The sequence below is a fragment of the Podarcis filfolensis genome (genome assembly GCF_964270895.1).
Source record: "Podarcis filfolensis genome assembly, chromosome: 8".
Lineage (NCBI taxonomy): Eukaryota > Metazoa > Chordata > Lepidosauria > Squamata > Lacertidae > Podarcis > Podarcis filfolensis.
The window spans coordinates 54,405,590-54,431,867 of record NC_139611.1 but is presented as its reverse complement, the minus strand read 5'-3'; the positions used below and the strand labels follow the sequence as shown (position 1 = coordinate 54,431,867).

The following is a 26,278-nucleotide window of genomic DNA, read 5'->3' as shown; positions in this document are numbered from 1 at the left end:
GGTAGGGGGCAGTTGCCCCTCGATTTGCGGCAGATCAATTAAAAACACTTAACTAATTGAGGTTCTGTATCCTGGCTACACCCATGGTTACACATCTGCAGCATCTCACCAAGGCCTGAGGCATGGCTTGGTCCCTGCTGCAAGAGCATTATTGCAGGACTGCAAGAACATTTCTCAGTAGGTCTCGTTTTAGGTCATGACTTAGGTCAAGTCTGCACCTCACCTCAGGCACTGGCAGTTCTTGTACCAGATTCTCCTTTGCTCATTAAATGTGGCAATGTGGTTCTCTGTGAATCCAGAGCAACCTGCGTTTCTTACTCCCTCTTTATCAACCAAATGAAGCGTGCTAATCCTTGCTAGATTTCCATGTGAGATTTCGGGAGATGTTCATTCTTCTTGGGAAGTTCCTGCTGACTAAACATTGGACGCTCTAATATCAATAGGATAGCACTCAAAACTCTTGTTCTGTCATTGCATCATGGGTAGCATATCATTGGGCATTTTGGGTGTGCAAGTTCATAGTCCTGGCTTTACTTGTTGCTTTTTCTTTAAACTGCATCAAGTGCCTAGTACTCAATGACTGGCCTGAAAATGTGTAGGCCCAGTGGTGGCCAAACTTGGCCCTCCAGCTGTTCTGGGACTACAATTCCCATCATCCATGGCCACTGGTCCTGTTAGTTAGGGATGATGGGAGTTGTAGTCCAAAAAGAGTTGGAGGGCAGAGTTTGGCCACTGCTGGTGTAGGCAATGCCTGCAGTCCAGTCTGTGCTGCTACAGCAGAGACAGCTGGTAGGTTGAGGTTGGTCAGGGCAATACGGAGAGTTGGGGGGGAGGAGTGTGAAATGTGGTTGGGGGACGCTAGTTGAGGGGGAGCTAAAAGTAGGGGGTGAGGGAACAACTGGGGACTAAGTGGGAGTTGAGCGAGAGGGGATGGAAATTTCCCCTGAAGAAGGGGCCGTAGGTTAAAGTGGTGGGGAAGGGGGCTTTGGTGTCTGGGAAGGATACTGGAGGGTAGGTGTGGGGCTCTAGGTGGCCTTTCTCTCCCCCCCCCCCCACTGGGTGATCTTAGTACATTGAAATTTCTTGTTGTGTTTTTTGAAATACAGTCATACCTCAGGATAAATACGCTTCGGGTTGAGCACTTTCGGGTTGCCCTCCGCGGTGACCTGGAAGTAATGGAGCGCATTACTTCCAGGTTTCGCCGCTCGTGCATGCACAGACGGTCAAAATGATGTCACGCGTATGCACGGAAGCGGCAAAACATGACCCGTGCACGCGCAGACGTGCTGTTGCATCTTACGTTCCATTCGGGATGTGAACGGGGCTCCGGAACGGATCCCGTTCGCATCTTGAGGTACCACTGTATGTAACTCAGTTGTCAGCTGTCTTGGAAGGTTTGGTATGGCAAAGAGGGTGTCAGAGCAACTTATGGAGTGTGGTAAGTGGGCATTAATGGGGTTGAGGTGGTGAGGGGGTAATCTCTGTGCATTGAAAGGAGAGTTTGAAAATGCAAGAGAAGCATTGCTGGGTTTCAAATATTCCTGCTCTCAAGCCTTTAGTACAGAGATTGGCAAAGAGAACTGAAGGTGAACAGATTGCGAGGCACCATGAGAGGAAAGATAGGAGGCGTGATAAAGGATTGGGAGATGGTAAGCCAGCTATGCAGGGCAGCTGGAGTTGAAACATGAGGGCCAGCTTGGCCCCATGACAGTGCCCAGCCCATGGGGAATTTTGTGGGTGCTCAGGCACCCAGGGCCCCAGTGAGCCGGCACCTATGAGTTGAAGCAAGGGGGATTGGCTTGGAAATGAGCAGGGAGAAGCTTGCATTACAGGAAGGAGCGCATTAGAAGGAATCCCGTGGTGCACTTCTCTTTTTATGTGCGGGATTAATCTATTTGTATTTATAAAAATGAGTTATGTAAGGGTAATAGTTTCTTATGTGGGAATGTTATTAAATGCACTAATGATGCTGATTGCACTTTGATGTTTGATTAAGTTTGATGAATTTATTTGCTTAAATACACATTACTCCGTTAAAGTAATAATGGATTGGCCTGGAAGTGGAGACTGGCCTTTGCCATCAAGGCAGACAAGGTGGCTCCTGCAGGGCTGGTGGCAGACAGGGGTCAAACCAATTAGCATTATTAAGCCCAGCTGTACACGATATCCAGTATTTTCCTTAAACTTATCAATCGTAGTGATTTTGTTATTTCTTTTATTGAACAAGGCACTGCCAACCATGTGTGCCATTGTAATGGATTGCTGTGAAGTAATTTCTGAACCAGGTAAATTAATTTTTAGCCCACCAAGCCCCTCCCAGCCTGTCCTGTATTTTGCCCGACCAAAGGTGGCAACCCTATATGCAGAGGTTCTGTAGGTGGTTCTCCACCCTGCTCCTGCCAGCCTGGTAGAAAGTTGATCCTCTACAATGTACAGAATAGGCCTGTGATCTGCTTAGTTGGTGCAATAGAGCAGCTGAAGAATGGGGTTGTGTTTGTGCTGTGTGGAAGCAATCCACTCAGGACGGAAGGCCCCATCTACACAATAAATTTACAGCAGTATCGTGCCACTTTACAGCTGTGGAAAACAAACCTGCTGGGTGTGGAGAGTGCAGCTGAATGGGACCCCACTGTGGGAAGCCTGGGGAAGGAAAATCCCTTGCCCCAAATAGCAAGTCTAGACTGAGAGATGAGGATGATGCTCCACCTGCTCTGCTGTCGCCTTTGCTCTTCAGATCCAAGGTGCAAAGGGGAATCATTGGTGGATCAAGACAGGGCTGAGGATGTGCTAGGAGGGGATTATCTATTCATTTAATACATTTATATCTCACCTTTCCTTCAAGGAGCTCAAGGTGGCAAACATGGTTCTCCCTTTCCCCATTTTAACCCCACAACTACCCTGTGAAGTAGGTCAGGCTGAGAGGGGGAGTGACTGGCCCAAGGTCACCCAGTGAGCTTCATGGTCAAGCAGCGATTTGAACCCTGGTCTCCCAGATCCTAGTCCGACACTCTTAACCTGTATACCACCACTGGCTCTCTGGTTATGGGGAGGGAGAGGGAGACATCCATGGACTTGGTGCCTGTCAGGCTGCCTTGGGACTGCAGTGTGTTTTTGCTGGTCCTCAGCTGTATTGAGGTTCTCCCCACAGAATTGTAGAGTTGGAAGGGACTATGAGGGTCATCTAGTCCAACAGCCTGCAATTCAGGAATTTTTCACCTGATATGGAGCTCATGTTCTGTCCTGGCTTGGTATTCAGACTCATGGCTCAGCTGTTGTGATAATAATCTGTATTCCAAAATTCACTACAGCTCCCAAATATAAGTAGGGTTACAGCTCACAAAGTCAGAAAGCATGGCAGAACTTGAGAGGACTTGGCTAGACAGAAGCAAAGACCCAAGTACGCTCTCTCTCTCTCTCTCTCTCTCTCTCTCTCTTTCACACACACACACCAGGCTCCTCATTTGAAGAGCAGGACAGTCACCTTCGTCAAAGGTGTGGTCAAAGTCCTGAGGGTCAGAGCAAACGCTGTGCCAAGTACTGGCACAGTCCCTCCAGGCCTTGCCGACAGAGGTGGAGACCATGAGGCAGGATCATTGTCAGCTTTCTCCTTCCGTTCCACTCACAGAATCCCAGAAACAGATAGGTAGCCGTGTTGGTCTGCCATAGTCAAAACAAAAAATTTTTTTCTTTCCAGTAGCACCTTAAAGACCAACTAAGTTAGTTCTTGGTATGAACTAACCAACTAACCAACTAACATACCAAGAACTAACTTAGTTGGTCTTTAAGGTGCTACTGGAAAGAAAAAAATTTTTTGTTTAGAATCCCAGAAGTGTAAGTTGGAAGGGACCCCAAGGGTCATCTAGCCCAAACCCGCCTCAATTCAGGAATCCTGCCCACAGCTGTCCCTGGGTGGGCTTGAACCACCAACCTTCTGGTTAACAGCCAAATACGCAACCCATTGCACCACCTGAGGGGTTGGCCCCCATGCTGGCAGAGGTTGGCTCTGGAGCAGCCTTGACCTGCTTGGGATGTTGTGCCTGGGGTATCAGATGACACTGAGTTGGGCTGTCCCTCTGACAACCCTTCCCCCACTCAGCCCTTCCCCCAGGTCCGAGGCCCCCCACAGGTGCTTTGTCCTGCCTCCCGATCCCATAGGCCCCTCCCTGGGCCAGATGCCTCTCTTTCCACCAGTCCTCCTCCCCATCGAAAACTCCTGCCCAGACATTCCCACAGGGTTAAGTCCCAAGCATCTTTCTCATCAGAGGTATCCCTGTGATCTGGGACACCTTCCCATCTGCACCCGCCCCAGAACTCTGTGCATGCCTCAGCAAAATGAAGAAATGAGTGAGAATTAAATCCTGCTGCACTGATTGCAAGCCCCTGGCCCTCCTGGTGACAGGCGTTAGCAGCCAATGCAGAACAGAGCCCCACCCTCTTGGCGATCAGTTGATGAAACTTACAACATCAGTAGGTTAGCAGGTGGACATGGTTTGAAAAATGGCATCATGAGCCAAGATTGGCTCCAAGGCTGAAGGTTGCTCAGCCCTGTCATAGACTGAAAGGACAAAAAAGGGTATTGAATTCTCTCAAATCAGCTTATTTCCTTTTACATAAATACAGCATACTCTGCAACTGAGGCCGGTTGTGCTTTCCAGATGCTCATGTAGTGAAATTTTCTGCCTTAATTAAACCTGACTCACCTTGTTACTTGTGTTTAAAGAATGGAATTAATTTAAAAAAATTAAGAGGTTATGTCATTGAAATCAGTTTCATAATGAGCTTATGACAGTCAGGTGTAAGGTATGATTGATTCTTGCAGGAACGCATCACACCCTGCATTCTGAGCCTGAGATCCTGCAGATGGGACGTTAGTTAGAACTTACCAAGCAACAGATTCATTAGTGATTGGGATCATAATTTCTTATATCACACTGCCAGTGTGAGAGTATGCAATACCATTATGCAATACCATTATTAGTATTATGTTTTATTGATTTTTTTTATAAGTTTGATACTTTTGCATCTTAAGATTTTGTAAGGTGCTTTAAGAGGTTTTGTAAAAAGTGATGAACAAATAATCCTTAAGGGTGGAAGTATTTAATGTTGGCTCTTTCATTTTCTTTTTTCTTTTTTAACTTAAATTTTGTTCATTACATTTTGCAGCAATTTGTTGGGGTTTTTTTGTTTAAGTCCTCATGAAAATTCCCTGGCATTTCAGTGTGAATTTCTCCTAATAAACACTTTTTCGATGCATTTTCAATGTACAGTACACATTTTTGCAAGCGATTTCCCCTAATATAATACATTTTGCTAAACTCTTTTCAGTAATATGTGCATGTTTATGAGTACCCTCCAATGATACGTGCATCTTTAAAAAACAGTGAATGGAAAAAAATGTATTGCAAAATTTGGATAAGAGTGAATTTCAAGGAATAGCTGTGTTATGATTTGCATATTATTCTAGAAAGTGTGAATTTTACAGATTTTGTTTTGAATGTGTACTGAATTGAATGTTTTCTCTATCTCTAATAATGATAATACTATGACCATTACTCCCCAAGGAAGAGCCAGATATTAGCTGGTTCTTCTGAATCATTTCATAGACTCATAGAATTGTAGAATTGGAAGAGACCCCAAGGATCATCTAGTAATCCAACCCTCGACAATGCAGGGTTGCAGTTGTTGCAAGGTATGCGTCTGAACCCACCTGTGTATTTATACACATGCTACCAAGAGGTTTCGCTAGAGTTATGAATATGTGCATACCCTGGAGCTTAATTACAATTTAAGCAGGCAGCAAATTCCGCAGCACCTACACACCTTGATCTAAAGAGTGAAAAGATTCCTAACCATTCCCCAGTAGCCTACAGAAAGTGAGTGTGACCATTTTGCCATAGAACCCACACCAATAGCAAGTTAATAAATGGAGGGGGAAGCGGGTAGCTGCCCTTAAAGCGATGCATGTGTTGGTTCCATGAGAGTGTTGATTTAGGATCATTAACTACGAACTAATGGGATGGAGATGTTCCTTGTTGCAGCTTGGAGAGCAAATTAACTACTGAATTATTATTGGGGGGGGGCGTGTTGTACTAATTTAGCCAATGCATTCTAATGGACAAGGGAGAGGGGCTTTGAGACGAGCACTTCCTATAATCCCAATATTTCCATTGTTCTATTGTCTCTTTCCTGCCCTTTTCTCATTTTGCTTATTCTGCTTAATTAATTTTGGAATTACAGAATGTGTCCACAGCCCTGACTGTTGCTTAACCCCCAAAAATGGCTAAAACCTGAGAGTGCTTCAGGAGAAATCCCATGGCTCTGACCAGCCAGCTGGGGAGGTGAAAAGGCTGCTTGATCTTGCTGAAACCTCTGACTCTTTGCACTCTTTCTGTTCTCTAGGAGCTCGTGGACTGGCGTAAACCTTTGCTGTGGCAAGTGGGCCACTTGGGGGAGAAGTATGATGAATGGGTGCATCAACCAGTGGATCGTCCCATTCGCTTATTCCACTCGGATTTCATTGAATCTCTCTCCAAAACAGCATGGTGAGGCTCTGGGGTGCATCAGATAGCTGGGAGTCCAAATCAGTCCTGGCAGGTGGAGAATACTGGGTGAAGTTGTGTGGGTCATGTTGCGTTTTGGCTGTTGCTGGGCAATCCTCAATAGGTGGGGCGCCAAATTCACTGGTTTGGAAGGGGGCAGAACTGTTACCAGTCAAGAGTTAGCCAAAGTGGTCCCTCCAAACATTGCTGGACGATGACACCCATCATCCTTGGCTGTTCGCCACACTGGCTGGGTCCCCAGTAACATGTATAGGGGACCACATTGGCTCTGCTCTAACCCAATCTAAATAATCCACCCTAGCTAAGGAAGCACCATTCATTCATCACTACAATTGGTTATATGGAATTAGGAGTGGTACTAGAGAAGACATTATTCATCCAACTAGAAATGGTGTGCAGAGTTTTCGCCAGGTGGGAGGAGGACTGCAGCCATTTGTGGGTGAGTGAGTGATCTGGACTGAGACCATGTTATGGAGAAGATTTAGTCCTTTGCCCTCACCATAGTCCTGATATGGATCAGGAGGGCATCATCATCATTTAAACCATGGGTAGGCAATCTAAGGCCTGGGGGCCGGATCTGGGCCAATCGCCTTCTAAATCCGGCCCACGGACGGTCCAGGAATCAGCATGTTTTAACATGAGTAGAATGTGTCCTTTTATTTAAAATGCATCCCTGGGTTATTTGTGGGGCATAGGAATTCGTTCACCCCCCCCCCAAAAAAATAGTCTAGCCCCCCACAAGGTCCGAGGGACAGTGGACTGGCCCCCTGCTGAAAAAGTTTGCTGACCCCTGACTTATTACTTGCTTTTTTTGTTTGTTTACAAAAGCAACTCAAAGCAACTTACAAGAAATAAATAATGCATCCATTAAAACCAGAATAAAACAGAACAAAAACCTAATAACAGGGGGTGGGTGGGTGTGGGGGACTCCCTGGTCCTGAATGGGGTAACTGTGCCCCTGAAGGACCAGGTGCGCAGCCTGGGAATCATTTTGGACTCACAGCTTTCCATGGAGGCGCAGGTTAATTCTGTGTCCAGGGCGGCTGTCTACCAACTCCACCTGGTATACAGGCTGAGACCCTACCTGCCTGCAGACTGTCTTGCCAGAATGGTGCATGCTCTAGTTATCTCCCGCTTGGACTACTGCAATCCACTCTACGTGGGGCCACCTTTGAAGGTGACCCAGAAACTGCAATTAATCTGGAATGCGGCAGCTAGACTGGTGACTGGGAGTGGCCGCCAGGACCACATAACACTGGTCCTGAGAGATCTGCATTGGCTCCCAGTACGTTTCCAAGCACAATTCAAAGTGTTGGTGCTGACGTTTAAAGCCCTAAATGGCCTCGGCCCAGTATACCTGAAGGAGCATCTCCACCCCCATCGTTCAGCCCAGACACTGAGATCCAGCACCGAGGGCCTTCTGGCGGTTCCCTCATTGCGAGAAGTGAGGTTACAGGGAACCAGACAGAGGGCCTTCTCGGTAGTGGCGCCTGCCCTGTGGAACACCCTCCCTTCAGATGTGAAGGAAAGAAGCAGCTATCTTATCTTTAAAAGACATCTGAAGGCAGCCCTGTTTAGGGAAGTTTTTAATATTTAATGCTGTATTGTTTTTAACACTCAAATGGAAGCCGCCCAGAGTGGCTGGGGAAACTCAGCCAGATGGGCGGGATATAAATAAATTATTATTATTATTATTATTATTATTATTATTATTATTATTATTATTATTACCCACTGATGGCTACTGCTTTCTCTCTCTCTCTCTCTCTCTCTCTCTCTCTCTCTCTCTTTTGGGGGGGGGGACAATTGGTTGTGGGGCCTGCGGCTGTGAGAGAGACACCTGCCTCCTCCCTCTCACCAGCTTAGATTTTCCCAGAAATTTGCAGGGCTTCCCAAAGGCTCTTCTTCGCCCACCAGGAGACAGCTGATGTTATGAACCTAAACCAGTTTTTCCCCTCTTCCTTCCAGGTACACAGTCTGTGCCGTCTGGCTTCCGCTGGTGCTTTATCTCAGCTGGCATAGCTACACGTCGCTTGCGAAGGGAGAAACCTGGCTGTTTTCTACCTTCACAACAGGTGCCTATGCTTAATCCATCAGCCTCTTTAAACAAGCTTCTCAGGACACTACAAAGCTCTGAGTGGGGAGAGGCAGGTCTGCACCTGGGCAATGGGGCATTAGGAAAAGGGGCATCTTTCAGCTGGTGTGGCCAGTTTGCGTCTGTGTCAGCTGAGAAGCAATCCTGCCTGGGAGCCCTGTGCCCTGAGCCTGACCCCTCTGTTTTCCATGGAGAGAAAAGGCAGGATGAAGCCTTATTCTTGGCGGGCCAGCAAGACAGTGCATCTGGGCAACTGTGTAATGGGAAATGGAGGAAAGGCCTTCTGGTCGTTGGGAATGGAGAGAAGATAAGCGTATACCCCTTTCATGGGCTGCACACATGCTTCAGCCTTTGAAGCACTTTGTTTTGGGGGTTTTTGAAAGCCCTTTTGTGGAGATCACTGCAGGGGCCCATATTTGCACTCAGTGCAGGCACCATGAGCAGCTGCTAAATCTTTGCCATATGTACGCATGGAGGGGGTGCCCTCTGTGCCTGGTGCACATTAGTTTCTTTCTGTTGGATCAATCCAGGACTGATCCAACACTTTCCCCTTTCAGTGCTCCCAGCACACACGTCCTGAAAGTTTATTGCCGTACCAATAGCACAGGCTGCACAGGCTGAGCTAGTTAAAGTGTACTCAGGCTTTGCTCCAAGGAGGCAACTTTGACTACATTCCTCCTTGTGGCTGGGTGGTGAGCCACAAGGAGGTGAGCCACAAGGAGCCGCTCTGGGTTCTGTCTAACTAGTGCCTACTTAATGGTCCTGAGTCAGCCATGTCTATTAATTTCAGCTGGTCTGCTCCTGAGTATGAGTTACATTGGGTGCAACCCTCTGTATGTGTCCCGAGGCTTCCTTTCCTTGCACCGTGCAGGGAACTTCGTGACCACATGTACCTTTTCTTTTCCCAAGGCGCTCTTGAGTATGCTCAGGCGCTGCCACACATGGCTAATTATTGACTATGTGATTTAATGCAAGACACCCAGAACATAGTGTGCTCGGAGTCTCCCTGCTATGGCACCAGGCAAGCAGGGGAACATCACACAAATTGATTTATTCCACGAGGATTGCAACACAGTGGTACCTCTGGTTACGTACTTAATTCGTTCCAGAGGTCCGTTCTTAACCTGAAGTTGTTCTTAAGCTGAAGCACCACTTTAGCTAATGGGGCCTCCTGCTGCTGCTGCCGCATGATTTCTGTTCACATCCTGAAGCAAAATTCTTAACCTGAGGTACTATTCCTGGGTTAGCAGAGTCTGTAACCTGAAGCGTATGTAACCTGAAGTGTCTGTAACCCGAGGTACCACTGTACAGTGATTGTATCAGAAGCCGTACCTCATGCCACCACCTCAAAATATCGGTGGTTTAAGGAGCGCAGCCTCCAGGCAGGTTTCAGCAACAATAATCAGGAGTCAGGAATGGAGAAAGCAGCTATTGTCCCGAGTAGCTCCCTCCGCCTCCACGCCACCCACAGTGGGCCCTGCACAGAGAAGGGCTTGTGCTGAGCCAGAAGCCTGAATCTCACTCAGTCAGACTCCGGCTTGCGGCACCTGCAGTCTGAGGCGCATGGCCTGCCCCCTTGTTCTCCACTGGCTGGCTGTCTTTTTCCCTCAGGGGTGCCATTCTGTGCCAGCCTAGGCTACTCCTTGGGGAGCGGGGGAGCTTTCTGCTTTCTGCTCCTATCACACTCAGCCAATAATAATGCCAGCAGGCTGGCACAGTGTTAAAACAACATTCGGGACAGATAAAAGAAAGTACCTCTCCACGCGGCACATAGGTAAATTATGGAACTCGCTCCCACATGAGGACAGTGGTGGCCACAAAAGAAGACTAGACAAATTCACAGGGGAAGAGAGGGCTGTCAATGGCTACTAGTCATGATGACTCTGCTCTGTCCCCACGGTCAGAGGCAGTGATGCTTCTGAATACCAATCACAGGAAGGGAGAGGGCTCTTGTGCTTGAATCCTGCTTGCTAGTTTCCCACTGGGGCATCTGCTTAGCCCCTGGGAGAACAGGATGCTGGACTAGATGGGCCATTGGTCTGATCCAGCAGGCTCTTCTTAAATTCTTACATTCTTATTCCTACCTGGATCCTCTGGGGTCTGGTGAGTGGGGTGTTCCCACCCTCAGATTTTTCTCAGAGGGAAAGGTTGGGTGAAAGGATGAGGTCTGTATCTCCCAAAGCTCTTGGAACATGCTGAGGATGTTACCAATTTGTATAACTGGGTTTCTTTTTTTGGGGGGGATCTTTGCCCTCTTTCTGATTTGACTTGGATCACCATGCAATGTGGCCAATGAGATTCAGCTACCTGATGACATTCGAAGCCAGCTCAGAATGAGGGGTTGCTCTCTATCTTCACTCTAGCAACTTTGGATGGGTAGGGGGAACAGTGCACCCACTAGAGTGGGTGGCATCCCCAGCGCACAGAAAAATCAAAATGACAACCCCTGGGCTGGCCAGTGTTGGAAACTAGCTGCTGGGCTGAATGGGGCTGTGTTGGGTGCTGTGTTGATGTCCTTAGAGCAAGTCCTCCTCAAGGAATGAGGAGGTCCAGACTGTAGGGCTTGCTGACCTCTCGTCTTCCTGCTGTGTAGCATATTCCATCCGTGTTCAGAAGACCTGGTTCCCGTTGCTCTTCATTGTGGGGATGTGCATGTGGTCCTTAGTCGAATATATCATCCATCGCTTCATCTTCCACATGAGTCCGCCGGCCAACAACTACTACCTGATCACACTGCATTTCTTGCTCCATGGTCAGCATCATAAGGTAAATGGGCCACCACACGATCTAGTAGCCTCTTGGGGAGAACTTTCCCAAAACTGATTTGGACTGCAACTCCCATCAGCCTTGACCAGGATAACCGTGTTCCCTTGGCCAGCATGACCATTGTGGAGCCTTTCTGACAGGGGCTGATGGGAGCTGTAGTCTGAAACAGCCAGAGGGCACCAGGTTGGGTGAAAGCTACCCTAGATGGATGAGGGTCCCTTTACAAGGTCATATTTTTGGAATGCAAATGCCATGAGGCAGCAGCTGGAAAAAAAGAAGGCTGTCACTCGGAGCAACAGCCTTCCTGAGCACTGAAACTACCTTGTGTGGGAAGGAACTCCAGACTGAATTCAGCTACCCCATGCGAAAGGATGTGGTCTATTTCACAAGGTGAGCCCTTGTCTCTTTCCACGGTATGCGTGGGGAAACCTCTGGGCCAAGGGCTGCAGGAGGCCTGCTAGCATTGTGAATTTGGCACACAAGAGATTTAGCTTTTTTTGAGAACAATCAGAAGTCTATTTTAGGTCTCTTTTTGTTTTCATTTTCTTGTATTTTTACTTTTCTTTTGTATGGGATGGCGTATAAAATGTAATATAGTACACTGATGTATAAATTTGTGAAATGTTTAATGAAGACTTTAAAATAATAATTAATTTTTTTAAAAAAAGAAAGAAATTTGGCACACAAAGGGGTTTCTCTGCTCCCCCTGGCATGCCCACCTGAAGTGACATCGCATGTGGGGGCAGGTAACTCTTGTGTCTATAAAGGAACTATTAGAGCAGAACTTGCCTCTGGTGCCCTGGTGCCAATTGGGAACTTCCAACAGGTGGAGCAGATCCCCAACGGAAGCGGGGCTAACCTTCTGCATCAGATTCAGAGCCAAATGCAAGATCCACTTTGGGCAAGAATCTTCTGTTGCGACCCTGGCTTAAATTAAAGCCATGGCTGCAAAGAAGAAATCAGGAGCACACTCAGAACAATCTCCTGGTCCTTCTTTTGAAGTCAATCCACTTCTAGAACTGGCCTGCTGGCCAGATGCAGTTCCTAAGCGGGCCATAGCTTAGTGGCAGAAGATGTGCTTTACATGCAAAAGGTCCCATCCTCAATCCTCAGCATCACCAGGTAGTGCTGGGGGGAAAGCTCTGTCTGAACCCCTGGAGAGCTTCTGCCAGTCAGTGTAGAGACAAAACCAATGGTCCAACTCTGTATAAGGAAGTTTCTTAGTTGAGGTTAAGGTAGAACTGAGTGGTGTGTGCAAAAGCTCCCAGGTTCAATTCTTGGGATCTTCAGGTCAGGCAAAGAAAGATTACCACTGTACAGAAGGTTGGTGATTTTAGCTCACCCCGGGATGGCTGTGGACAGGATTCCTGCATTGCAGGGGGTTGGACTAGATGACCCTTGGGGTCCCTTCCAACGCTACGATTCTGTGGTCCTGTGGTCCTTTTTAATGTATTTATGTCGCCCGTTCCTCCCCAGCTGGGATTCCAGGAGGCTTACAACATTTATAAACAAGGTTATAAAATAAAAAGTGATGAAAACAAACTTAAGCAAAAAAGAATAATTGAAGTACATTTAGAACAAACAGTTAAAATCCAGTTCGCCCTGACAACTGCATCACCTGCACCTTAGTTTACAAAGGTGTGTCTGAACAGGAAGGTTGCCTGCTGGGAGGGTAACAAAGAGGGAGCAGCTCCAACTTCTCTTGGAAGGGAATTCGGTCACAGGGGAGCAGCAACCGAAAAGTCTCTCTCTCCCTCTTTACACCACCAATTGTGCCTCCAGTGTGGATGGGACTGAGAGAAGGGGCTCGCATGGGGATCTTAGCACCCAGGCAGGATCATAGCAGCAGATACGATATTACAGGTGGCCTGGGCCCAAGCCAGAATGATCCCCATTTGAAACCTTGGGGAGCCGCTCCCAGCCTGCATAGAAAATACTGGGCTTTTGGGGCCAGCAGCCTGACTCTGCATAAGGCAGCTTTCTTATGTTTCTCTCTGGGAGGCAGCAGAAGAAAAATGGTGGGAGCAGCATTCGAGGAATGCGCACAGGCTAGCACTTGAGCATGCATCGTGTGGGTTGGCGCACTTTAAGCCCCCAGGAAATAAGTATGTTTTCCTGCGTTAAAGCAGGGAGTGTTTTCAGTAACACCTCCCCCCTTCCACCCACAAATACCCAGAGTGGCTGCATTTGGATGTCATGATAAACTTTAGTTTATCATGGGAACCATCTGCAGCCCCTGTTCTCTCTTTGACTGGCGTACCTGTGCAGAGGTGTCCAGAAGCTTCTGTTCTGATTAAGCACCACTTGCCATTTTGCCTGAACCCGACAAACTTAAGGTTTGTCTGAAACTGTGGTTCGTTTGAAACAAGCTAACTCCAACACATTAGCTATGAAGCTGCCTTCTTTGAACAAACCATAGTTAGGATTCACCACAGTTTAGGGTTCAGGTGTAATGCTAAACTGCCATGGACTGGCTGGATGCGGAGGAGTGCTGGGAGGAGGCACCAGCGGGGGAATCCCCAAAGGAACTCCCAAGGGAAGAAGGTTCAGAGCCAGGGAACTGGTGGTGGGATGACAATGAGTGGTCAGAGGCAGAAGAGGAAGCAGACTGAGAAGAGGAGGTGTCGGAAGCTGAAGAGGCAACAGGGTTTTGTGAGCAGGATGAGGCTGGGGTAGAAAGCAGTCCAGAATCCAAGGCAGGAGAGGAGGGGGGCCAGCAGATAGAGATGAGGCAAGCTGCTGAAGAATCCAGGGAGTCTCCCATCCTGTTGAGACCATCTCCCCTCCCCCTGAACAGACAGAAAAATGTAGAGGACAGAGCAAGGAGAAGCAAGAGCCTTAGGCTGCTGGGGAAGGAAGCAGGGGAGAAGCCTTAGAGAGCGGTGGGAAGGCAGGGACCTTCAGTCCTCGCAACTGCTTCACTGGGGCAAGTCCTACTGGGAAGACTTTCTGTGAATGCTAGGCCTGCACTGTTTTGGGTTTTTTGAATAAGGAGTAAATTTCATGGACACTGGTGTCTTTTATTGCTGACCTACTCCTGACTCCAGCTTCTGACATAAACTTCAGGTAGTCAAAGACATAAGCAAAAGCTTCAGAAGGTGTGGCTTGTTTTCATTAAACCTAGGAATGAGGGACATGAGGCCCTCCAGACGTTGCTGGACTGCAGCTCCCATCAGCCACAAACTGACATGGCCAGTGGTTGTGATAAACTGCGGTTTACAGTGTCAGCCAAGTCCAGCCATTGGAACTCATTTCTGCTCTTCTGCATCATGAGTATTTTGACTCCAAACCATGGGATGTCCCTCAGCATCAACGGTGTCAGTTAAACTACTAGTAACTAATTCTGCTCCTTGCAATTCTCTTTCAGTCTCCATTTGATGGATCTCGCCTGGTCTTTCCACCTGCACCATCATCCCTGGTCATTGCCTTTTTCTACGTTCTCGCCAGAGTTGTATTTCCTGAAGCATTTGGGACCTCCCTCTTCGTCGGGGGGCTCTTCGGCTACGTTGTCTATGACATGATGCACTATTACTTGCATTATGGGTCACCAAAGAAAGACAGCTACTTGTATGAGATGAAAGCGTACCATGTGAAGCACCATTTTGAACACCAGAACGCAGGTAATGGAGGGGGGATTTTGCCTCCTGAACAGCTGCTACCACAGGAATAGGAGCCTATGCCCCCTCCCCCAGTGTTGTTGGACTACAGCTCCCATCATCCCTAACCACTGGCCTTGCCTGCTACTAGCCACAAGAGTTCTACCTCCACTGTTGGAGACAGTAAATACTTCAAATACCAGCTGCTGGAAACTGCAAGAGGGGAGAGGGCTCTTGGGCTCAGATACCACTTGCTTGGGCTCAGATACCCTTTGGGGAATCTGGTTGGCCACTATGAAAACAAGATGGTGGACTAGATGGGGCACTGGCCTGATCTGGCAGATCACTTCTTGTGAATCCAACAATATCTGGGGGGCCACAAGTTCCCCATCCTGGTCTGAATAGTTTTGGGGTAGTGTTAAGAAAAAGCAGGTACTGTTTTTTAAAAAATGAATCCATAAAATAAAAACAAAATGGAGGGGACTTTTGCTCCCTTCCTGCTGATCTCTCAGGGTTGCTAAATGCCAAAACAAGCTGATGGAGCCTCCAGGTGGCCACTATTTTGTGGGAAGGATTCAAGTGCATTCTGGAACTTTAGGTTTCCACGATTAAAGTGCTCTGTCACCTGAGCACAACAAATCCACTTTAGAAAAGAAGCAGACATGGTGTGGTGTGGTTTGGAATGTGTTGGGGTGAACATTGAAAAAATCTAGGATGCACAGATGATTGATAGGAAGGCTTATAAGCACCACTAAATTAAATCTGGACAAATGCTCATTTTGTCTAACTGCCCTACAATGAAACCTGAATGAATGGTTAATAAAGACCAGCATTAGTCTAACCACTGCATAAGCTTTGTGCAAGCAAATCAGGAAGACTGCTGCATAAACAGGGCAACTGGAAACCGGAAGAGCCCTGACAGAAGCCTACAATGCCTTGACTTAACTCTACACCTCTATGTCTTCCCTGTTTCAGGCTTTGGCATCACCAGCAAATTCTGGGACCATCCGTTTCAGACGCTGATCCCAGAGGAAACCCCTGAGAAGGAAGACTAGCACCCGTTACTCTCCTGCATGGTCTTTGGCTCCTGTTTTGCTTTCCTCTTGCAAGCCTCGGATGCCGCCCCCTGGGACTCTGCAGAGCTTGGAAGCCTGGGACCTGAGGAGAGAGGGGACTGTCCTTCTGCTGTGCTGCTTCTTTGTAACATGGTTCTGCTGTGCAGGTGACCTTCTGGGAGGAGCCCTGCAAAGACTAATGGAGAGGGAAGACCAAGGTGGTGTTGCTGAGTGTCTTAGGCAGGATGCAGTGGCAAGGGGCAAACTCTGCCCAGCTCAGCACCTTGAGATCAAAGTAGAACTCTGGTTTTAGACACGTGTAAGAATTTCATTGTTGAGCACATGCCACAGCTGACTTGGAGGACTGGTATCCTGTGATGTGTTGAGCGGTAGGCAAACTGCTCTGGCTCTTAGTATTCCTGATATCTAGCATGGTGTTTGGGTGGTGGGTGCAGGATTGCATAATGGTGCAACCCTGTTGGCATCCTTTCTGTGTAGACAATGGGCAGTGGTCTAAATCCAGCTTGTTGCATGCTACCTATTTGGCTGACCTCTCCAGGGGAATCACTAGGGGGAAAGACTGCTGATTTCCCACAAGCTGGCACCAGGTGTGCAGAATGGCCACCCCTTTTATGCTCAGTGTGATTCTGATCTCTTTAGAGCAGAGCCCTGTGGGTTCTGGATTTGCTATGCAAGTGGCTGGATACAAGCCACCGGAGCTAGAAGTTATTTAAGAGGTCATCAAGTGTATCTCCCTGTCCAAAGACGGAGGATCTGGCACCAAAGAGTCCCTGACTGGTCCCTATTCCATTACTAATGCAACTTCTCAACCCAGAATTTGGGGGTGAAGTGAGATTGTAGTACATAGCCTGATTTGGAACTGCTTGAGTTTGGGGACTGACTTGGTTGCAGACTGAAGTTGGTAGGCAGAGGTGGGATTTTAAAGCAAAACCAGCCAAGCAAGAAAACAGAAAGAAGGGCGAGCCCCTTTCAGAAAAATGACGGATAAATTGCCACAAATTGCATATTGCAGAAAATCATTTATGCAAAAAACAGTCCTGCTTGAGTCAAATGCAAAAAGCCAACATCTGTCCAAAAAGACGCTGCCTAGGAATCCTCAAAAGATCATATTGGGTCAACTGACTTCAGCTTTGCTTTGTATACACTATAGTATTCACAATCTGATTAATCTGCAAAACCACATTGGGCTGTCAATGAGCTGTATTCTGAACCCACTGATGTGCCTTACTTCTCCTCCTTTGATGGGATGGCAGCCTTTCACTTGATGTGCCATGTACCTTAACCGTGACATTTGAGAAACTGTCAGTGATCCATAATTGTTATACACAAAGTGCAATAAAATAAAATACTTAGTCCAGTGTAGGGATAATTGCAGGCAATAATTACAGAAACGAAGAGCAATATTGCTTTTTGTATAACTCTACAGTATGTCATTTTTGCAACATTAACTGGCCTGCTGTTTATTGTAAAAGGGGAGGTGGTTTTTCCCAGAGGCAGTGATGAAGCATTTGTTCATCCTTTGTTCATCGTCCACCCTTTGGGAAGAAGACTTACCGTAGTTGGACTCTCTCCGTATCAGGCACACAGTTTGCATTCCCAGATCCACTTGTCCTTGCCAGCAGCATTCTCATCCCACCTGGTTTGTGGTTGGGATCGAACCACAATTGAAGTGGATTTGCCACTTTTGCACAACAAACCTCCAAATTTTGTGCAACAAACCTCCCCAAAATTGGGTGATTTTTTTGTGGGGGGGGGGGTTTGCAATAAGGAAAGTAACAGAATACAATGCTGAATGTCGATAAACATTCCTTGATGAAAAGTTGTACAACCTCCCTGCAAACAAATCAGGATGAATGCATAGTAAGCAGGTGGTCTGGAAGGTGACCTAAGATATGATGACCTCCAGGAGTGTTCCCCGAAGGTCCAACTTGCCATGCAGCAGGCTAGCCCTGGTCTAATCCTGCTTGTTATGTTTTTCTATGCAAGGTGAAGCTGCTGTAAGCATCTTGGACTATGCTTTGGTGTTGTGGCCTCCTGTTCCCTTGTCGTTTTTGCCAGTGACTCCAGGAGCCAGAAGGTGGTGACCTCCAGCCACAGGATTGGGGTGGGATGGTTATGTCAAGAGAGCAGAGTTGGCAGGGTTCTTCTGGGAGACACCCTCCAGGACTAGGATGCTCTCCTGCACCTGATTCCAAGACCCTTCTTCTGCTGGAAGGTGAGCGGGCAGAGTGCTGTCCCTCTACAAATAGTCTAACTGCACAGTAGTTCAGGGAGGTCACTGTTGGTATCTTCTGGCTCCTCTGGAAGAGGCAATGTCTGCTGGTCTCTCCCCCTTTAGCCTTTGAGGGCTTATACACACTTCCTGTTCCTGCATGCTTTCCAGGCATAGTCTGCACTTTAAAGCTCTGTGTGCGAGTGCTCTTTTTGTTGGTTTGTTGCTCTGGAGCTTTCTCCATGAAAACCTGCTCTTTAGCACTGAATCGGAGCAAACAACAGTCTGCGGGAAAAACAAATTCTTGTTTGTTGCACTTCAGCTTTGAAGAGCAGTTTTTGCTGGGGAAGCTTGGTGGGGGGAGAGAGAAAGGAGTGCTCAGACATGGAGCTTTAAAGTGTGGACCTCTGCCTGAAAAAAGTGGGGCAAAAGGTAAGCATGGATGAACCTTGAGTCATCATTTTGCTCTCCCTCTCTCCCCTGCCAGAGCACAACAAAATTATGTCAAATGTGGTCCTTCGTGCTGATAAAGAGGGAGGGCAATGGCAGCCACTTGCTAGATGATGTGCCAAATTGTGGTCCCTTCTTCTCTTCCTCTTTTTACCTCTGGTGCTGCTTTCATGTGTTCAATGGCCTTGTGAGGTTCTGTAGTGTCTACACACAACACGAGACAGGAGAGGCTCCTTCCCCTTGTTCCACTGTGAAGCTTATGGGGCTATAATCAGAGGGAGAACATTGCACAGATGGGGCTACTGCAGGAAAAAGTTTTGCTCTCTCCCTGACTGCCACTGTTTGGAGCGTCCTTGGAAAGGAGGACACAGAGAAGGACTTTAGACTTACGATGTCAGGTTCTGGACAAGTTCATATGGGGGAAGGTGGTCCTTTAGGTATCCTGAGCCATATTAGGCCTCTAGATCCCCAACTCTCCGGTGAGATTCCACCATCCCCATAAGAGGGCGAACTCCAAGCCCAGCAGCATCTGTTAGGCCATGATGGCTTTTCCAAGGCAACACGCAGCTGTCCTTACAAGGCCTCTGCAGATTACACCCCTTCCTCCTTCCAGGCAATGTTCATATTCCAAGTGCTTACTATGCACTTGTTGCGTTTCAAGGGCGAGGTGTTCTTAATCTGTGTTTGCCCTGCATTATCCAAAGCACATTACGCATCCAGATATAAGATACTTCTGTTCAATGTGTTGTTTGTCAAACCGGCTTCATACCAGTTGGAGTCCACAAACGGTTGTTAATTTGTCTCTAGCCAAGGTGCAAACACTTTTGTATTGGGTAAAGACATCAATGATACGGGACGCGGGTGGCGCTGTGGGTAAAACCTCAGCGCCTAGGACTTGCCGATCGCATGGTCGGCAGTTCGAATCCCCGCGGCGGGGTGCGCTCCCATTGCTCGGTCCCAGTGCCTGCCAACCTAGCAGTTCGAAAGCACCCCTGGGTGCAAGTAGATAAATAGGGACCACTTACTAGCAGGAAGGTAAACAGTGTTTCCGTGTGCGGCTCTGGCTCGCCAGAGTAGCTTCGTCACGCTGGCCACGTGACCCGGAAGTGTCTGTGGACAGCGCTGGCTCCTGGCCTCTAGAGTGAGATGAGCGCACAACCCTAGAGTCTGTCAAGACTGGCCCGTACGGGCAGGGGTACCTTTACCTTTTAAAGACATCAAAGGAATCAAAGCTGTGCTGATGTGAACATCTGGAGGGTGGTAAAGCTGCTTAATGCACTGGGAACGGGGGAAAGAACCTCACTACATTACAAGTCAGTAATATGAACACACCCTGAGTCTGTGGTGATCTCTCTCTCTCTCTCTCTCTCTCTCTCTCTCTCTCTCTCTCTCTCTTACTGGGTCCCAGTCTTGAGTAATTAGATTGTGGAAGACTTCAGGTTCTGGGGCCACCACCAGCTTCCCCTCTCCAGCCCACAATCACAAATACAAGTGAGCTTCTCCACCACTGTTTCATCTCTCCACTCCCAAACCTATGTTTGGTCAGGTCAATTTTAACGGTGTGTCAGCTTTTCTATGCTACCCTGTCCTTTTGCCTGAAAGAATTTATGCAAACCTCGACTAACCTGGAGTTTTGGCCTTCCAGTAAAGGCAATGGCAAAGAGATGCCCACTGGGTTGTGGATTTTGTCACTGTTTTTGGTTATACCCAAACTTCTGATTTCTCTTGCCCTCCCTCCATGTTTGCTGCAGGAATTTTTTTTAAAAATAAATAAATAAGGATGAAGTTATATAAAATTGTAGACGTAAGATAATTGTACATAGATATGATGTATATGTTGAAAAAATTAAACCATTTGAAGTGTTGACGTGTGTGGTGGCAGCATGATTGAGACATTTGCTTCTGGAAGAGGGGAGGTGGGGGAAGGCGCAGCAGAGCAATTGTGGCTGCCGTGTTGTGGGTCTGTTGTAGCTTTTGGAAGCAGAATCACCTAGAAGAGAGCCTTGCAGCAGCTTGCCATGAGGCTGTCGCAGTGGCCAGCTGCTGCAGTCTCCCCAAGCAAAGAGGGTAGGAGGGGGGACTGTTGGCCACCTCTCATCTCCCTTTTCTCAGAGACCCCAGTGTAGAGGTGGTAGCTGTGACTTCTGACATTGCACCCCTGCTCAGGGTTGCAGGCTGGGTTCAGGTGGCTATGGGCAGGCCATAGCCCAGAGGTCAGCAAACTTTTTCAGCAGGGGGCTGGTCCACTGTCCCTCAGACCTTGTGGGAGGCTGGACTATATTTTTTGGGGGGAGAATGAATAAATTCCTATGCCCCACAAATAACCCAGAGATGCATTTTAAATAAAACGACACATTCTAATGTAAAAACACGCTGATTCCCAGACTGTCTGCGGGCCAGATTTAGAAGACGATTGGGCCGGATCCAGCCCCGGGGCCTTAGTTTGCCTACCCATGCCGTAGCCCATGGTAGAACACCTCCTCTGCATGCAGAAGATCCCAGGTTCAACCCAACACCTCTTCCATGTAGGGCAGGGAACGCCCCTGGCCTGAAACCCTTCTCATATATTCTCAAGTTGCCTCCCTCTGGCATTGGCCTATCACTGGGCAACCTGCTGCCAGAAGCATGTTTGGCTTTTCTTTCTCCATCCGGAAATGCCTCTTGCTTGCCTAGAAGGAGTGAGAGAGTGTGCAGTGTCTTGTTCCTGCATGCCTGGAATGTAATCACCTGGACAAAGGTAAGAGTTGCATCCATTGCTTTGCCCATCTTGCCTATGGCTCCACCCACAGTGAGGATGTGCCCCTCAGAATATTGGCCAAGAATGAATGCTGTCTTCAGGCTCAATAATGTTTCTGACTCCGAGTTCAGACGATACTGAACTAGCTGTTCTATAGAGCAGCTTCCCATGTTCCTATTGAGTATACATCACTTAGAGGCCTTTTGCTCCAACAAGTGGAGGACACAAGTGGTGCCAGGTGTGCAGAGGCAAATGCACCCCCCCCCCCGCCAACAAGTGGTAGTTGATTCTGGGAAGCAAAATGCACTTTTAATAACAGGTAGACCAGTGATACGATCCTAGAACTGTAGTGTTGGAAGACAGCCAAAGGGTCATCCGGTCCAACCCCCTACATGATTGAAGCAGCCTTTCTCAACCTGTGGGTCCCCAGATGTTGTTGAACTACAACTCCCATCACCCCTAGCTAGCAAGGCCAGAGCTCAGGGATGATGGGAGTTGTAGTCCAACAACATCTGGGGACCCACAGGTTGAGAACTGCTGGGTTAAAGCATCAAGAAAATGGCGTCCTAGGATTTCCCTGCCCTCAGAGGCAGCCCACCTCTTTGCTTGCTCTGGATAGAACCTCAGGTGCCTCCAAGCACTCCACACACCCTTCCCAGCTGAAATGGGCCAAACATCTGTATTATCTGTAGAACAAGTTTGCTTTAGCCATGACAGAAAGACCCGACTTCCACACCCCTGAGTCTTTATGGAAGGCAAAGCAGCCCTTACTGGTTGAAGCATCAGCCACTGTTTGAGAAGTGGCTCCCCTGCTCAGTTTCCCATCCTATCCGAGTTCCTGTTTGTTTCCTCATTTAACTCAGTTCTCTCCCCCCCGCCCTGCTTTGGACATAGTGGAAGAAGTTTCTTCAGACAAAAAAAAAGTTTCTTTTTTCTTTAAAAAAAAAGCACCTAGTTGTATGATTTGAGGGGAGAGGAGTCCCCCCCCCCCCCCGAAGCAACCGGAGAACAAACTGGTAGGCTTTTGCCACATTGGTGCAGAGTGATGGACTAGGACCTGCAAGATCAGGCTTCAAATCCCTCCTCAGCTCACTGGGACAGTCGCTGTCTCTTTGCCTAGCCTACCTCACAAGGTTGTTTGGAGGATTCAAAGGGGGAGAGGAAAACTAATGGGTGCTGCCTCCTTGAGTTCCTTGGAGGAAAGAAATCGAATCGATAAATAAACAGCACACACACAAAAACTCCACTTGCTTTCTACAATGATAGCTAGTTTTAAAACCTTGAGAGTAAGACCATCCAACACAGTGGAGTTGCATAGGACTGGGAATTCTAATCTGTGGCAGCCATGGTGAAAACTGAAGCGGGATGGGCTTTATTCCAGGTCAATGAATCCAGAGCACTTTGGTCTTTGGTACTGTCCATGGCTGCAGGATGTGATTCCTGATAAATCGGCTTGCCCCAAGAGAATGGAGCCCTCAAGGAGGTGGGCAGCCCACCCCTCTTCTGCCCCATATTAAATATCTCCTCCTGGACATATTTGGTCTGTCTTACTTTAAGCACCTTTCTGGAAACAAGCCTGGCCTTATATATGCAGTCCATAACAATTTATACACGTACATGCATAAAATTTTGTATACATGCAAAACCAGTTTGTTGGCTCTTTAATTTTGCTCAAGCAGCTTATTTTACACAGAACTTGCTGAGATTTGGCATCTCAGCCTACGCCGAGGCGCAAGATTGAGCAACGACTGGGCAAAGTTGTAGAATGAGGCATAGGAGGAAAAAGGTCCTCAAACTAAAACAAGAACCCAAAATTAATAGTAGGGAAGAAGTGGGGGGACTTTTGCAGCCCGAGGGCCACATTCTATTATGTGCAACCTTCTGGGGGCCACAGGCCAGTGGTGGGAGGAGCCAGAAGCAAAAGTGGGTGGGGCAAATGGTACCTTTGTGCAGTAGGATGCTTTCTACACACACACACACACACACACACACACACACACACACACACACACACTGCAATGTGTGGGAGGAGGAAGATGTAGGACATTACCATGGGGTGGTTTCTGCGCAAGGGGGGGTACTACAAGAGAAGAGGAGAGGAGGCATGGACATGGGGGTGAGATAGGGGTGCAAAGTGGGGCTGTGGAATAGAATGGGGTTGGGAAATTGAGGAGGTAGACTGGAATAATCTATGGGCAAAAAACACTTAAAATAGATGTCTGTCATCACCAAAACTCTTAAGATGGAGTGGAAGAGTGAATGAAAAGAAGAGGAAATACAGATCATGCATAGAATGATTTAGTGCTGTCTATGCCAACCTGATACCCTTCTGCTGAGATGCCTGGGACTGATGGGAACTGTAGAGCAAAGTATCCGCAGGAAAACAGGTTGCTGATTTAGTGTTTTCAAGTGTTTGTGTAGAGCAGGTGCCGGTTCTTCCTGGAAGTGCCACATGGAAAGAAGGGAGTTTTTCCTTTTCGTCTCAAGGCCGTGCCTAATCAATAGCTCTGAAATACTCTCTTCTGTTTATTTTGCACAACTTCACCTTTGACCCTGGGACTCTACGTGGGATCTAGAGCTGAGCTCCAGCTCAAATTAAGCCTGGGGTGACCCAACCTGTGTGTGTCCCCGAAGCATGTCCAAAGCCTGTCATTTGGAGGATGCAGTTTGCCCAGCCACCCACCTCTCACACAAGGAGGATTGCCAATCCTCAGCAGGCGGCTGCACTAGGGGCAGATACTCCAAAGCGAATTCCCCTGTGTCAAAGTTCACCCTAACTGCTTCTGGACAAGGCATTTGTTTGGGGAGTAGTGTAAACCTTTGTTTTCTGCCTTTCCACTGACTCCTGTTGAGTGAACTTTATTTATACCTGCGTTTTTAGTGGTGTCTGCAAGTATGTTTCACCAGCTAGGAGAGGTTAGGATGTGATGGTATCTCTAGGTGTCCCGGTTGCATCGTAAAGCCATGTACATAGAATACGACACCATCTTGTGGCGACTCCTTGTAAGTACTGTTATTAGGTCAATTGATTGTGGCAAAGGGGGTTGAAATTACAGTACAACACCCTGACTACAGAATCAAGAACTGAAACCATTCTATGGGGGGCTCCTGCTAAAACGCTGAGGCCAAAGGCAGCTTCGCTAATAACATTTGTCAATTTGAGAGAGTTTGACAAAGGACTGTTAGGAGCACAGACAGCTAACCCTATATGAAGTGTCACACCCCGTATTAAGATTAGCACTACTGTTGATGGATTGTAGCATCTGACAGGTCCCCACCCCCATGAAACACAGAGCCATCCTTCAAAATTCACACATCTCTGAATTTTGCAATGCAGCTGTTCCACTGAGTAAGGTGTACGGAAGCGCACCTCCTAAGGTAAAGTGTACATAAAATGTCGGAAGTCTGAGCATCTCTGACTTAAAGGCCCTCCTGTGCCCATATATAGTCTTGTGGGTTTCCATAAGATGTAGCTCAGAGGGGTTGCCTGCTCCCCCCCTCCCCGCTGAGTTTTAGAAGGGGAACACTGAGGATGACGAGAAGGGGGAAGCTGAAAACCAGGGCTTGAAATCCCCTGGACTGATTTTAAGGAGGTAGGGAGGCAGGTATGGGTTAACTGAGGAAAGACTGAGGACCAGCCTCCACTGCCTATTTCTCACATTTTAAAAGAAGGCTGTAAAAACCCACCTTTTATCAAAAACTTTTGATGAGCAGGGTATGGGGGTATCCCTTGTACACCCAGTAGATCCCTGTGGTCTGTGGGAGAGTTTCTTCAGCAAGTTCCAAACATCTCAGAAGCCCCCTCTGCAGTAACTCAGAGCAAGGCTTTCAGTGTGGCTGCTCCCATTCAGTGCAAGAGCATTTCTGCCCAGTTATGACAAGAGCTCACTCTCTGCACTTTCTGGAAATGGCTGAAGGCATTTTTGTTCTGACAGGCGTTCCCAGCTTGATAAAGGTAAAGGTACCTCTGCCCATACGGGCCAGTCGTGTCCGACTCTAGGGTTGTGCGCTCATCTCACTTAAGAGGCCGGGAGCCAGCGCTGTCCGAAGTCACTTCCGGGTCACGTGGCCAGCGTGCCGAAGCTGCAGCTGGCGAGCCAGCACCAGCGCAGCACACGGAAACGTCATTTACCTTCCCGCTATAAAGCGGTACCTATTTATCTACTTGCACTTAGGGGTGCTTTCGAACTGCTAGGTGGGCAGGAGCTGGGACCGAAAGATGGGAGCGCACCCCACCGCGGGGATTCCAACCGCCGACCATACGATCGGCAAGTCCTAGGCACTGAGGTTTTACCCACAGCGCCACCCGCGTCCCCTCCCAGCTTGATAGATGGATCTTTACCACATGTGTCTGTTTGTCAGAGTTTTAGTCGTGTTTTAAATGTATTAGTTGTTGTTTTTAAGTGCTTTTTATCACCCTGTGTGTAAATCACCTTGAGATGGTTTAGAAGCCTAGTAACACGTCACTGGTAATAATGATGATGATGATGATGATGATGATGATGATGATGTATGGCTAAGGCAGTATTGCTTTCTGCTAGTAGTTTTAAGGTTATTGTTTCTACTTGTAGTGCTAGCTTACAGGCACTTCCAGGCTTTTGCTATTTTTAGGTGGGCATTAACCACAGCCTGGAAAATCCCGGTTGCACAATTAAAGTTGCTTTGGAGCTCTTGCATAACAAACCACCTTCTGCAAATATCACACCTGAATATCACACCAGGGCAGAAGCTTAATAAACAAGCTGTCTGGAAAGGACACATTTTTGCTTCGAAAGATTTTAGGAAA

At 47.8% G+C, this 26,278-nt stretch overlaps 1 protein-coding gene across 1 annotated transcript in view; it reads left to right on the top strand.

Annotated features, from left to right (window-relative positions):
* The window catches only part of FA2H (fatty acid 2-hydroxylase), a 57,941-nt gene extending 37,321 nt beyond the window's left edge, over window positions 1–20,620 (top strand). The window contains exons 3-7 of the mRNA XM_083625322.1: window positions 6,400–6,542; window positions 8,529–8,635; window positions 11,249–11,421; window positions 14,789–15,041; window positions 15,993–20,620. Coding sequence (XP_083481448.1) covers window positions 6,400–6,542; window positions 8,529–8,635; window positions 11,249–11,421; window positions 14,789–15,041; window positions 15,993–16,072 — 756 coding nt within the window. The 3' untranslated portion in view covers window positions 16,073–20,620. The remainder of the gene's footprint in view (window positions 1–6,399; window positions 6,543–8,528; window positions 8,636–11,248; window positions 11,422–14,788; window positions 15,042–15,992) is intronic.
* The last annotated feature ends 5,658 nt before the right edge of the window (window positions 20,621–26,278 follow it).